Genomic DNA, 13,830 nt, shown 5'->3' with positions numbered 1-13,830 from the left:
CAGTGAAATCAGATACTGTGCAGCATTTCTCAGTAGTGTAAGCTCAAGACTTCCAGTAAAGGAATTCTCCTTAAGAGAGGACTTCAGCTTCTGCTTTCCCACAAATCCAAGGTAATCACCTTCCAGTGATTAATTTGTGTCTAATCTTTAATATGTAAACAGTTGCTCAGTAATGAAGTTACCCGGGAAGCTGCACCATATTGATAGGCCCTTTACAGAGGGAATCGATGGAAGGGTGGATGTGACTGAGCCTCAGTAGGATGACTGTAGGGGAGATCTCTGCAATGACAAGAAGAAGACTGGGAACACGAAGCTTTCTGCCCATGCTCCCTCCCCGCCCCACATTCTGCGGGGTTTAGGGCTGGCTGAGAGGTTTGCATTTCCTGGCATGCTCTGGAAGGGAAACGTTTCTTAGGGACCTCATCAGAAGCTCTGACCATTGCTGGACTGCTCTCATATAGTGCACAGTAGAAGAGAAAGCGGAAGAGAAACCCCTGTCCTTCCTCACCTGTCTCCATTGTGCAAATCCCAGGTACCTGTTCTCAATCCTGAGAGCCAAGGCACAGCAGCTGCATTGACACTAAATGCCAGACCCTTGGGAAGCAGGGAACGTCTGATATGGGGCCGGAGTGAGCTTCCCCAGCCCCAGCCCTGCAAACACCTGCTGCACTCTCCTCCTCCTGGGGTCAGGGGCACAAGCACCGTGATTCTAGCTGTTTGCTACACAGATAAGCAGGGCTTTCTTCCCCCTCACCTTGAGTATCAATGCAAGACATACTAATGAGTGCATCCTCCCCTTCCACTAGCTTCCCTTCTAATTGCTGATCCATATAATGCAGCCTGCAGAGTAACTTGAACGGCTCCTGCCCGTCATCTCAGTGGTGGCTTCATTTCATTTCACACCTCTGCACCTTGCCATATGTTCCTTATGCGTATTAGATAGACCCAATAAATGAAGGCACAATATGATGCCATCCGCAACCTTCTGGGAATATTAATGAATAGATTAATTTCTTTGTTACCTGAGAGTTGCTCCAGAGGGAACTGTAACATGTGATTAGAGAAACCAGTTAAAAACAGCTTAAAAAACTGGATTAGATGCCATGTTCTCTTATTATATTCCCTTTAGCTGACAACTCTTTGAAAGGAGAGGGTCCGGATTACACTGAGAAACATCAGAACTGAACGGGAGTGTTTTCTGACTGTTAGGTTTAGTGGTGTCATGAACAACTTTAATCAGATTTAAATAGTGGCAAACATCACAGGCTTAACGGATTATAGCTTTATTATTGGAGCTTTGCCGAGGAGCAATCTGGCTTTTCAACTCAGAGCCTGCAATGCAGGTATATTTTTCATGACTTTAACAGGCCTCTCCATCCCAGCGGCTGACCTTGTGTTTAAATGCAACACACATGCTCTCAGAAAAGGTCCAGGGCTTTTCAAGCTGAGGCAAGGACTCGGGTGTTTTGCTAAGCTGTGGCTGATGTTTTTCTGGAGAGATGCTGTATTTGGCTCCATTTCACACATTGATTTCCAACAGATGGGTTAGCTGAAACACTGCACATTTTTTCACTTCAAAGGGCTTTGTTGTTTAAGAGGCAGCAAAATAACACAGAGTTTTTGCAATGATTTCTAGAGATGTAGGGTTTTTTTTTTAATTCCTTTCTACATACTTGGCCCAACCCCCAGGGTCAGCCCAGATCTAAGAGCTGTCTTTGTCTTTTGTTGATTGAATGGGTGGCTGGGTTTTTGTCTTTCCTGAGGTGCTCTGCTAGGAAGAGCTGTTTGTACCTTTCTCTGCCTCGGTCACAGAGCGTGTATAATACTGTCCAGCGGTTCTGGAGCTCGCAGTGACAGTGGAGATGATGTCCAAGTCCCCAGGGCCCTGACACTGCCTACAAGCTGGGTTTCTTAGTGGCGGCGTGTGTTGTGGGAGACGATAACTTGCCTGAAATCTTTCAGAGGGCTCTGTAAAGTGTGTTTGGCTTAGCTGAGCAGATCGGCCAGGAGAACGGGAGTGCGCGTGGAGATTCTGGCTCCCTGGTGCGAATGATGAAGTTGCATCCTGGCAGGGACCTCTGTGAAATGGGTTGATCTCAGTGCAGCTCTGCATGGACAGGAGGAACCCGCGCACACATGCAGACACAAATTAGGAGTGGAGTGAGTTGGCAGTCTCTCAGTTAAACACTGACCGTGGAAAACAAAGGACCATCCCGAGTAGAAGTTAGGAAGGCTCCCTTCCCCACTCCTTGGGCCGGTGATTCTCAGCCAGGGTGCCCTGAGGATCCGTTCAAGGGTGTCGCGGGGTGCTGCACAGTTAGCACTGTTAGGTTTGCAAACATGATTCACAAGGGAAACCCAGAGATTTCAAATAGAAATCCACAGTTGTGGGCTTCCAGGGTTCTTTGCAAATGAAAAACTGCTCTATTCTTTTTGTGTAGGCAAAAAAAGAGTGAAAACAAAAAGGTGGCGTTTTCCAAGGGGTGCCTTGAATCTATCTAGAGATGCCTCAAGTCTAAAAAAGCTTGAGAAGCATTGGACTAGGTAGTGCATACCGCAGAGCTTTCAGTTTGGGCGAGGGTTGGGGAGGCATGGCCCTTTTCCTTTCTTAACACCATGGCAATTCTTTTCCAATGTCTTTGATCCAGAAAATAATCCCTGCTTTTCTATACACACCCACTCCCCCTTCCCCGCCATTGGATATTTCAGCTGAAACCACAGAGGAGCTGTTTCTGGCAGCTGCAGTACTGGGCTGGGAACATTAATGACGATGTTATCTCTTGGAAGGCCACTGAGATGTCCATAATGTGGCATCTCAATCACCTTCCAAGCCCTCTTTTCCTGCATGATTTAGCCATTCAAGTGCTAATTGCCTTTGATTAAGTCAATCATTTGCAGAGCAAGTGGGTTAATTGGGTATTGTGGAAGCAATCAATCTAATCAGCAGCTTGCATCCATAGCTGGCCTAAAATGCAGGGGGGACAATAATTGGTTTATGAGCTCCTGGAAAGCAGCAAGAGCAGGCTGGGTGGCAGCAGGAAATTCTTTTCTGCTTAAAGTGGCCATCGGAAAGATAATTTGCATATTAAGAGATTGTTAGGAAAGGACTGATTGGCTTTAGATCCTGGAAATTCTCACATTTGAAATGGGCGCATGCAGAAGAAGTCATGTGGTGATAGCCCCTAGAAACCTGGGACGGGGAAGAGCGAGGTCTGGGGATTTGTCTGCTGGGCTTGTGAGAGCTTGGAAAATGTGAGGAATAGACACTGAGTCTTCAGGGATCGTGCTGATCGTGCTCAGTGCCAGATTGACAGCACCCTACGCTCTTCACAGTGGAGAGAAGACTTCAGTTTGAACATGCATCCTTCTCAGTCCAGTGCCTTGTGCCCTGGCTATGGAGAGTATGGGGTCACAGGAATCAGAGGAAAGCGTAGCGTGGAAAGTATAATAGTGTCACATTCTCCCACAAGCCCCTCCATTAAAAAGGTGTCATGACCATTGGCTGTCAAAGATGTCTCTCGTAGAGTCAACTTTCTTAACTGTACAACATCAAATTCATGTTGCTATTCCAATAAGTACCTGTCTACTGGAGTGGTTTAATGCATCTTGTATGAGCTGTAGAATTTCAGGTTTCTTATAGAAATGGAAATGCAGAAATATAAGCCCTGTTATTTTAGCACTGAATTGACTGGGTTTTTTTGAGCTGCGGATAAAGCTTGTTGTTTGATGACTTAAAGGAAAGGGAGTCTGTCTGCATGAATGAAGGGCTCAGCCCATGGGACTGGTAGCTCAGATTGCTATTTGTATATACCTACTGAGTAGGAGTTCCCTCCATTTCCATGATCTCTGGTTTGTCTCCCAAGGAGATAAGAGGCAGAGGGAACAATGGCAAGAGGTATTTGGGGTTTGCATGAGCATTGGCTTGGTTGCCAAGGTGAGTTTTGAATAGGTCGGGATGCTTCCCCTAACTATAGGGTGATATACATCCCTCTTTGCCCCAGACAGTCCTGGATTTTGAAAGCTGGTTCCAGCTGGTCAGACACACCAGGCTGCTCTGCTTCCCCACTGGACTGCATCCATGCCCCTGCCCGCCAGCCTCTGTTGCTGAGTTGGGTGTGAAGGGCAGTGTCCTGGATGTCCCAGATTTCCTTATGGTCACCCTACCTAAATGTAGCCTTTGGTTCCTCATCTGGGCTAGAGCCTCATGAGAATGGGCCTCCTCAGACTTCTTGGAGAGAGTCAACATGAATTTATCACCACAGGAGCCCTTCTCCTGTTATCTTTGGAGCTTTTAGTCTTACATGAAAACAGGCATTAGTGCCACACCAAGACAAAAAAAAATATGTTTGGCATGTTCCGAAGTTACACTGGTTGACTGGAAGTCACTCCTGGTTTATTTGGGGATAAGGGAAATCAGAATAAGGGCCCATGGGGTTTTTTAATCATTAGTTTTCTTTTTTCTGATTATTTGCTTCTTCCTGGGCACTATGCCAGCAACCAGAATCATAATTCTAACTTACCATGTACCAAACCCTGTGAAATCATTAAGCAGTCCTTATGATGCATGCCCCTTTCAGGTATGGAAGTTCAACATCCCCTTTTTATAGGGACTGAACTTTGGCCGACACAATGACTCAATGAGGCCACAAGGGAAGTCAAAAGAACCACTGTGGACTTCCTTGCTGAAAATGTCCTACTTTTGCTCCCACCACTTCGATCGGATGCAGCTCCAATAGTAAAAGCAAGAGTGTAGATAACACTGCTGGCAACAGCTGATGCTAAAAGTCCTGCATCCTTCTTAGATCAACACAGTATGACGTGATGCTTAATACACCATCTGCTCTGTTATTTCTCAGTGCTGGGATTCCCATCTTTGCCACCACCTATAGCAGGACCATACCCCAGTGGCAGCTATGATGTTCCCTGGTGGCCTCGTGGCTCCTGCCCCACTCCAGGTCCACAGGAACCCTCCCTTCTCCTCTCGCCTGCCATGTCTTGATGGAATTATTTTCTGTTGAACAAGGGAGGGTGCCCCAGGGTCCCTGAGAGACCCCTAGCTTGCTTTGGCCGGTGGATCCCTCCTGTAGCCAGCTTGACCCCCAATTCTGTTCTTCAAACCCTGAGTGGGGCCCCTGTTGGAGCAAGGGCACCAGTCACCTTAAAGGCTATTCATGGCCTCCTTCCACCCCTACAGTCACATTCATGCCTTGCAGATGTCACTCTGGTGCTAGTTGCTCCCTTGTTATCCTGGCTGTAGACTGGTAGCCTAGGCCCACTGGCACTGGCCTGCGCTTGCAGTCTCAGCCTCTCGTTGCCACCCCTGTTGCCCTTTGGGCTTAGACTCTGGCCCTCTCAGTCTCACCCTGCTCCAGTTTCATGCCCCTGGCCCTGATGGGGCTCAAAACCTGACATGCCCCTCAAGCCTCCTGGTCCCTCCTTTTCCACCCTTTACAGCCCCACCTAGTCCTCCAACATAAATTAGAAAATGAAAAGACAAGCAATTGCTCAAAACACTCAGTGCCTTCCTCTGGGTCATCATGCTGTGCAGCTGGCCCTGCAATAGGCACTTGTAGCCTATGGGTCCCTGCCTACTCCCCTGCAGCTAGCCCCTAATGTTCAGTCTCTTCCCCTATGTGGGGATATTCCTGTTGCAGCTTCTTCCTTGAAGTAACAGGAGCCCCGAGCTCCCTGTTACACCCGCTGTAGCAATATTTTTGGGACAGAAACCTAATGCAAGCTGAGTTAGATCATAGGAGCAATGTAGCGGCCTCTCACTGTCCATCCTGATGGGTGGAGTGGGGGGAGGAATCTTTACTGACTCTTGTCTTCTGAATCCAGGAAGCTAATTTTTCCCCCCGCTGTTATTATATACATTGTGATGGACTAAGATGTTGCTCTGGAACGGCTGGAAGATACGTGATGAGGCAGAAGTGTACTTTCTGGCTGGTCATGTAATTCTTTGTGATTTACAGTTATATTGCACACTATTTGTTGGTTAAGTCTGTCACAGCTGTTTTTAAAATGTTGCTAATTCATGCCAGAACTGTCTGCAAAAATAAGTGATTGGTTTTCTTTTTGGCAAGCATCTGACGCTCTGCAGCGAACTTGACGTCTGCAAACAGAGGTAACGTTAGCAACAGCAGAGCGTTGTTTCTAGAGACCGGTCTGAGCTCCTGGCCCGCTGGTCTGGGGAAGGCAGCCTTCCTGCAATAATGCTTTAGGGCTAGTGAATTCATAGTGACAGTCTTATCCTGCAGGCTGCTGGAGACAGTACTGCACTTTTGGAGAGAAGACAGTCATGGTCGCAAAGCCGTGCTGCTTGTCCTGTAGCTTAGGGCCGAGGCATACAACTCTTGAATTTCATAGTTTCACAGTTGTTAGGGGCTGGAAGGGATCTTACGGATCATCGAGTCCAGCCCCAGATTCTTTGCAAGTGTCATGTTAGTGGGCCAGACAGCATCACCTACTTACACTAGCCCAAATTTGGCCAGATACCTCTAATTGGGAAGCTGTTGCTTAGGTGAAGAAGGCAACAGAGGTAAAACGAAGAGGTTTCCTTGTCCAGATCTGGCACCTTCCAGTCTCAAATGATTTCTTTTATGGGAATCTTTGCTTATTTCTTCTGCGGCCAGTATATTAAAAATCTTCCTGTTCCCAGGGTGTTTCAGATGGACGTTCAAGGCAAAGCTTCTTGCTGACATCCGTAGCTTGCCTGGGGAACCAGGAGTTCATGTTCAGTTCAAGTAGAGTGTGCTGTTTTTTCCACTCTCTATTATTGATGGGTGCAGACGCTAGATTGGGGCAGGATAAAAGGAGTATCACCTGAGGACGCAGCCCTGAAGGAAGAAGGAATGAAACAACCCGAGCAACATGCTTATTAAAATCCAGGCTAGGGCAGCATGGGAATTAGGATGTAGTCTATCTGTGTCCTCAGGGGCTTATTGTGTAAGGTGCAGGACTGGGCCATAGGAAGAAATCATGTCCCATCCTTTGCAGCCATGAAGAACCCATTGGTAGTGTAATGCACCCTGTCCATCCTTCCAAGAGACAGCCCGGAGGAAGAGACGCCCCCTCCGCTGTGGCACAGAGCCCCTGTGGCTGGAGACTGTAGGGCTGGACAGACTTGGGGAACGAGGATCCCCTCCGGTTTTGCAGGAGAGGAGGTTGCTCTGGGGCCGTGGAGGGCTGCCTCTGCAGGGGGGTAGAGTAGCCTCTACTGAGCACTTCCACAGCCTGGTTGCAGCTCCCCCCAAAGCAACAGCAGTAGGCAGGGGAGCTTGTTGTGGGGAGGGGAAAGACTGCAAAGCTTTCACAAGTCATTGATAATGATAACCACCTAAATGCTTATGTGGAGCCCAGCCCTTTGGAGGCATATACACCCTTGCTTGCCGAGAGCCCAGCAACCCAGTGCCCTGGCTTCTTTATCCAAGGCAAAGCGTTTGTCATGTCGGCAACCTTGTGTCCTGTCCAGCATCACCTGGAACTGAGCAAACTGCAGGTGCGGCTTTGAAGACAAAGAATCCCGTGCCCTCGAAGTGTTGTTGACCTGGATACTTGCCTTTGCTGCGTCAGGCAGGCATCACTGCATCCTCTCTGCTCCCTTTTTCTTGACAGCTGGGTCCAACCCCCTAACTTCCGCCTCCAGCTCGTCTGTCCTGCAGCTTTCTAGCGAGGTGTTATTTTTTCCCAGACGCCAGATGCAATTAAGCGTGGGAGAAGTTTGGAAACTGCCAGGTTAGTTTAAAGGGCCCAGCAGAAATTGCTTCTGATCAGAGGTGTAACAAGGTCTCCTGGGCAGCTGTGACGCACGGGGCAGCGGGGACTTCTGGCTGCTTCCAGGCCACCAGCACACTTGTGCGGCTGCGGCAGCCGTGGATCTTTTCTGGCCATCCTCCCCGCATTAGTCTACCCTCGTGATGTCTTCTCCAGTCCTCTCCATGGGCTTGGTATTTAGCCCTGGTTCTCAGGAAAGGCAGACTCTCTGACTACCTGTCCTTGGTTTTTAAAAACCGCCTAGAAAAGGTTTGTGAACAAGCTGCTGCGCACTTTGTTATTCACCGGCGCAGTTGACAAGACCAACCCTCAGCAGCCAGGAAATGTTTCTGCCTCGTGTTAAGCAAATCTTGCATTTTATAAATATATCAAGGAGGCATCGTCTGCGGATTGTCTGTCTTCTGTCAGCACCCTCCGAGAAGAAATCCGTTATTCCCAGTCAGATCCATCATGTGCAGTGTGTCGTTAACTGTATACCATTTTCCTTGATAAAATCTGGCAGATACATGCACCTTAATAGGAATCCTTCAAAGCTTCAGTTCCTTGTAAAGACGGGGGAATTCATTTGTACCACCAGGATGATGAGAGTCCTTGGGCAGCAGTCAGTGCGGTTTTGCACTCACCTTGATGTTCTTGGGTAGTGTAGTTGTGGCCAGGTCGGTAGTTTTCTTAGCCTTTGTATCAGATGGTTAGTCGCTCGCCAGACTAGGGAGCAGGATTTTTTTTGCTTGGTTCATTTCTGCTGCTTGATTAAAGTCCCCTCTGGGACTCCCCGTTTCCTTTCATTAAAAAATGAAACAAAAAAAAAAGTAGTTTGAATTGCATCTAACGGTATAGATTGCACTCCATCTCTGCTTGCTCAGGTCTTCTTCGGGACAAGAGGTCGGTGCCGGCCATCAGAGGGGAGGGTCCGATGGACCGGAGCAGTTGCCGTTCCAACTCCCGAGTCCACCCGCTTGGTTGCACTCTTTAATATTGTTCTTTGATTTCTGCATGCATCTTAGCTTGTTATAGGTGGGCAGCTGGCTGCAGCCACGCTCTGTCCCTGTATAAGCTTGGGGTCGCTCCGTGGACCATTTATGTGGATGGATCATGGGGAGCAGAAAACCTGGCGAGGCATAGGCAGTGGATGCTGTTGGTGAGGGAAGCGAGCGAGGAGGATTTGGGCTGTAAACAGTGCAGAGGGGGAGTTGCTGAGCTCGGTGAACCGCCCCCAAAAGACTCCTGGTGCTGCACGGCTGCAAGGCACGGCGGAGGCCTGTGGGCTGTCTGGCCGGCAGCAGGATGATGTATCCATGGAGCAGTGCCAGGGGACTTGTGGTCCTGGAAGCTATTTAGGTTTATCTGAGTTGAGTAAATGATTGTCAGGTACTGTGCACGTGCAGAGTAGCTGTGTCGAGGCGGTTGTGCGCAGACTGTACTAATTTAAAGTGGTAGAAGTGTAAATAATGGATTATAGGATGTCCCCAGAGGCTGGTGGAAACGCGAGTTCTCTTTCTTGGGTGGCAGCACATGTCGAGATGTATAAGCAGCCAAGGAGATTGCAGCGGGGGAGTGTGGGGAAGAATGAGGCACGGGCATTTTTAACTGACCCCCCACACACACACTGTGTCTGACCCATCTGGGATGGAAAAGAAAGTGCTGCAGACAGCTTTAAATATTTCCATTGCTTACATCTGTATCAAGTTATCAGCCCATTTACAACCTCGCGTTCCAGTGGTCTGATGGGTTTTTTTAGATTTACGATGTGCGCTATAGTTAACATTCAACATTAGTAACGGCGGAGTGGTTAAGGTTGCATTTGTTTATGCCTAACATGGAGGGCTTTGGGTAACCCTTCGGAGAAAGTCGGCTTCGGGATCTGGGGAAAGCATTTGGTTTTAATTTTTATAAATCCAGACAGAGTAAATAGCACTGATGTAGGGACTATAACCAATGGTATATTTAGCTCTACCAGCACTTACGGGTTTCATTTTTAACCTTAGCAGTAACATATTCTGTTGCCTTTATAAAACTGTCTGCCATTAACCTCTCATTCACCTAGAAGCTTTTTACGCAGCTCGTACTTACAAAGCTATTTTTTTTCTGAGATGTAAATACATTTTACATGGGGGAGTGGGCATTTAGCTCGACGCTCACTAGTCGAGGTTTCTGAGACGCAGGCTGAAGAAGGAGTTTCTATAAATTGCTGTTTCATAACATACATATAAATGACGGGCTGCCTGCTGATGCCACAGCTACTTTGCATATCAAGAAAGAGCTTAGTTATTTAGTTACAAGTTAAAAGGCATTTAATTTCTCGCTTTAAAAATCACATCTATAGAGAGTCAATGACAAAACCTAAATGGAGCAGAGAAGAGAAATTGAGAGGGAGAGATCTCAGTGGGGCTTTTTGTATAATTAACATCTCAAATATATTGAAGATCATTATCAAACAGCTCAGTCAATATTTACAGAGATTGTTCTGCAGATGCCTTGTGGTGTGTTTTTTTTTTAATGCACTGCAGAATAAGGACAGTGCTTTAACACATCTGTGCTGAGATAAGTGTCACATTCTGGCTACGAAGGCACTGGAAAAGAGCATGAGTGTGTTTAGCTGCAGATAGTTGTGCTGTCTGGGAATTTGCAGTGGGGATTAAAAACAGCTTTTTTCTGATTTTTAATTTTTAATAATAATCTCAAAAACTATTCCAAGGGGCAAATCCCATCGTAGCAGAAGTGGGGCTGGGGAAATTCCCCAGGTCCAGGGCAGCTCAAGTGGTGAAATCTCCTCTGCGACCTCACCAGAGTGTCTCAGAATTGCATGAAACAACCCAAGGAGGGAGAAGGTAGTCAGTTCTCTGCAATTTGGGCAGGTTCTGCTCCCAAGCCTGTAGAAAATGATATAAATGATTCCCCCCATTTAAAAAAGTGCATTTAAAAAGACTTCCATTGATTTCAGAGAGTTTTGCATCTTCCCTGTCTGAGCAGACGGCCGGAGGCCTACGTGCTTGGTGTTTTCTGCGATACGGGCAAATATCCCCGGGATCCAGACCCATCGCCACCTGGTTCTTTAGTACCGTCAGCTCTGCTTCCCTGATTCAGACTCCAAAAATGAGTAGGATACCTGGGATGAGATGCTCTGGCAGGACATGTATGTTTGGAACAACTGCTGGCCAACTCACCGTCTCCGCGAATAGCCGTCTTTGAAGCACAAGGTCCAAAATAAGGAGAGAGAGAGAGAACAGGGTGAGGCAGGCATCTGGCAGGAAAGGCCACGCCATGGCCTGTCTGCTTTGTGTCTAGGAGAAATCAGGCAGATGTTGACCTGTTCAGCTCGGCCCTTCCTTGAAGTCTTTTTGGTCTTGATTCTCTGCTGTGTCTTTTGGTTGCAGGTTACAGAGAAGGATTTCTATGGAAGAGAGGGCGCGACAACGGGCAGTTCCTAAGCAGAAAATTTGTCTTATCGGAACGGGAAGGTGCCCTGAAATACTTCAACAAAAACGATGTAAGTGTCTGGGGCCAGTGCCTGGTCACGGGAGGTTTGGGCCGTGTGGGTGTATCTCCATGGCACTGATGTTTGATGAACACCGAGTCATTTATTCCTCCATTGTGCAAGGAGCAAAAAGCCAATTGGACAGAGCGCTGCAGCGACCTGCTCTCATTGTTGGGTTTTGAGGGCAAGCAAAGTGTTTTCTTGACTCCAGCAAGAAAAATGACAAGGCTGTCTATGATGAACTCTTGAGGACACACCGTGACACGGCTGTGGGCACAGGTGGTTATTAGGCCTGTGCAAGTCGGCAGCGATCCGATCCAGCTTTGGATCCGGCCAGTTTGGATGGCCACGATCCGATCTGGAGCTCTGGACTGGGTTTCTGCCTCGATCCGGCCGAAGCGGCTCCAAAGCTAAGGGGCCGCCCCAGAGATCCGGCCATCAGGTATAATGGGAAATCAATGAAATATCTATAATGTTGTTGTTTTTTTGTCCGATTTGGATGAAACTTGCAGGGATGCTAGCCTCTGCTGAGCGCATGAAACCTGACAGGTTTCAGGAAGATCAGTGCAGGGGTTTGGGGGGGAACTGTACCCCAAATTCATGAAAGCCAAACTCCTGTCATGGCGGTGAGTTACAACACAGGGGGTCAAAACTGTAGGTGTTACTGAGGCCACAGAGCCTGCCAAGTTTCAAGGAGATCGGTGCAGGGGTTTGGGGGGAACTGCCCCTCAAGCTGCGGACAAGCAAAACTGGTGCCATGGGTGACCCTGCGTGTGCTAAGGCGCAGTGGGGTGACAGCTGCAAGGATGGTGGCCCCTGCCGTGACACCTGCCAGCTGTGGAGGAGATCGGTGCAGGGGGGTCCTGGGGCCTGTACCCCTAGCTGCTGACAGGCAAAACTCATGCCCAGACCGTGTCTGTCTTGGGGCAGTTGATTGTCTGTATTGAGTCTTTCCTCTCCTTAGCCTGGTTCTGTAGGTGCTAATTGCTGCTCGTTAAGTCTTTATGTAGTAGCTAGTACTGAGCTGGTCCCTGAGTGAATCATGATGGATTGATTGGTAACTGGGAGCACAGCAGCTTCGCAGCCAGGCCTGCAGCCGCGTCTCCCCTCCGCACCCCAGGACGGACGCAGTCAGCCCCACAAGCACCCATGGCACCAGCTTTGCTTGTCCTCAGCTTGAGGGGCAGCTCCCCCCAAACCCAGCACCGATCTTCTTGAAACTTGGCAGGCTTTGTGGCCACAGTAAAAGCTACCACCCCTGCAGTCTTTACCCCGCTATGTTGTAAAGCCTAGACGTGACATGAGTTTTGCTTTCAAGAATTAGGGGTACAGTTCCTCCCAAACTCCTGCACCAATCTTCTTTAGACTTGGCAGGATTCATCCTCTCCGCAGAGTCTACCACCCCTGAAAATTTCATCAAATCAGACAAAATACAACAAAGTTATAGATATTTTATTGTTTTCCCATTATACCTTATGGCCAGATCTCCAAGGCGGCTCTGAAGCGCTTCGGGAAGCCGAACGAGACAGCGCTTCAACCCGGATGTGCTGCCTCGGACCCCGAAGCATCCAAAGCTTCCCTGGATCTGAGGCTCTGTCCGAAGCCTGGCACAGCCCTAGTGGTTATAGGGGCATTTGAAAGCCTCTGACCGCTGTGGTTCTGGATTTGTAAAGTCCAAGACTCCAGAAGGGCAGGCAGTGGCACATGCCTGTCCGTGTCCTTGGCTGCTCTATGTTCATTAAACAACATGGCAAGCAGTCAGAGAGGAAAATGTATCAGGTTTTTATATTTCTGTGTCAGGCTAGGAAATATTAGTCTTCTGCTCAAAACCAGATCTCATCTATTGTAAGTGAAATAAGAAGCCATTCAATGAAAATGACATGGGTGATGAATGGAGGGAAGCTTTGTCATCGTGCACTCATATGACTGAGAAAGCCGAAGTGCTTTTCTGGACTTTTTATTTCCTTTAAACCCTGCAGAGCCGGGCTGTCCTTGTGAATGCCCGATGCTTCTTGGGCTCTGGTCAGTTGGGTAAAGGAGTTGATTTGCTGCCTCTCCCTTTGCCAGGCCTTGGCACAATGCTATACACACATCTGCTGTGGGCCAGGTTCTCTTCCGTCTATTAGGTGTATATGTGGCCTAAGGCAGCATTTTTCAACCCATGGGTCGCAACCCAAAAATGGGTCACAAGAATATATGAAAGGGTCGTGAACAAAATTAAAAAGTGGAAAAACGCAGGAAGCCGTGGCTTTTCCTTTGCAGGCTGGCAGAGCTCCAGCCAGCTAGGGGCTGCTTGGGCCCTCCCCCGCCCCGCAAACCCCTGCCCCACACACTGGGGGGAGAGAGAGGGGCTCTGGGGGTAGGCGGGGGAGTAGCAGGTTGGGACTGGCCACTGATGTTTACAAACGGGTCCCGGTACAAAAAGGGTTGAGAACCACTGGCTTAAGGCACTTAAGTGCCCATGCATTTAAGCACACCTACATTTAATGCACATTAAGCTCATGTGCACTAAGCAATTTTTGACAGGTGTCTACATGTGCAGGGACTTGGCACTAAAGTTAGTGCCAAGGCCCTGCAGACCT

The 13,830-nt window shown here is 48.4% G+C and overlaps 1 protein-coding gene across 1 annotated transcript in view; it reads left to right on the top strand.

Moving 5' to 3' along the window:
* ADAP1 (ArfGAP with dual PH domains 1) overlaps window positions 1-13,830 on the top strand; it is a 109,977-nt gene that overhangs the window by 72,992 nt on the left and 23,155 nt on the right. Inside the window, exon 5 of the mRNA XM_090023812.1 lies at window positions 11,148-11,260. Coding sequence (XP_089879938.1) covers window positions 11,148-11,260 — 113 coding nt within the window. The remainder of the gene's footprint in view (window positions 1-11,147; window positions 11,261-13,830) is intronic.

This window comes from Crocodylus siamensis, chromosome 12, assembly GCF_052110815.1.
Source record: "Crocodylus siamensis isolate JL-2025a chromosome 12, ASM5211081v1, whole genome shotgun sequence".
NCBI lineage: Eukaryota > Metazoa > Chordata > Crocodylia > Crocodylidae > Crocodylus > Crocodylus siamensis.
Note: the sequence above shows the minus strand (reverse complement) of the source record. Positions and strands in the feature narration are given on the sequence as shown.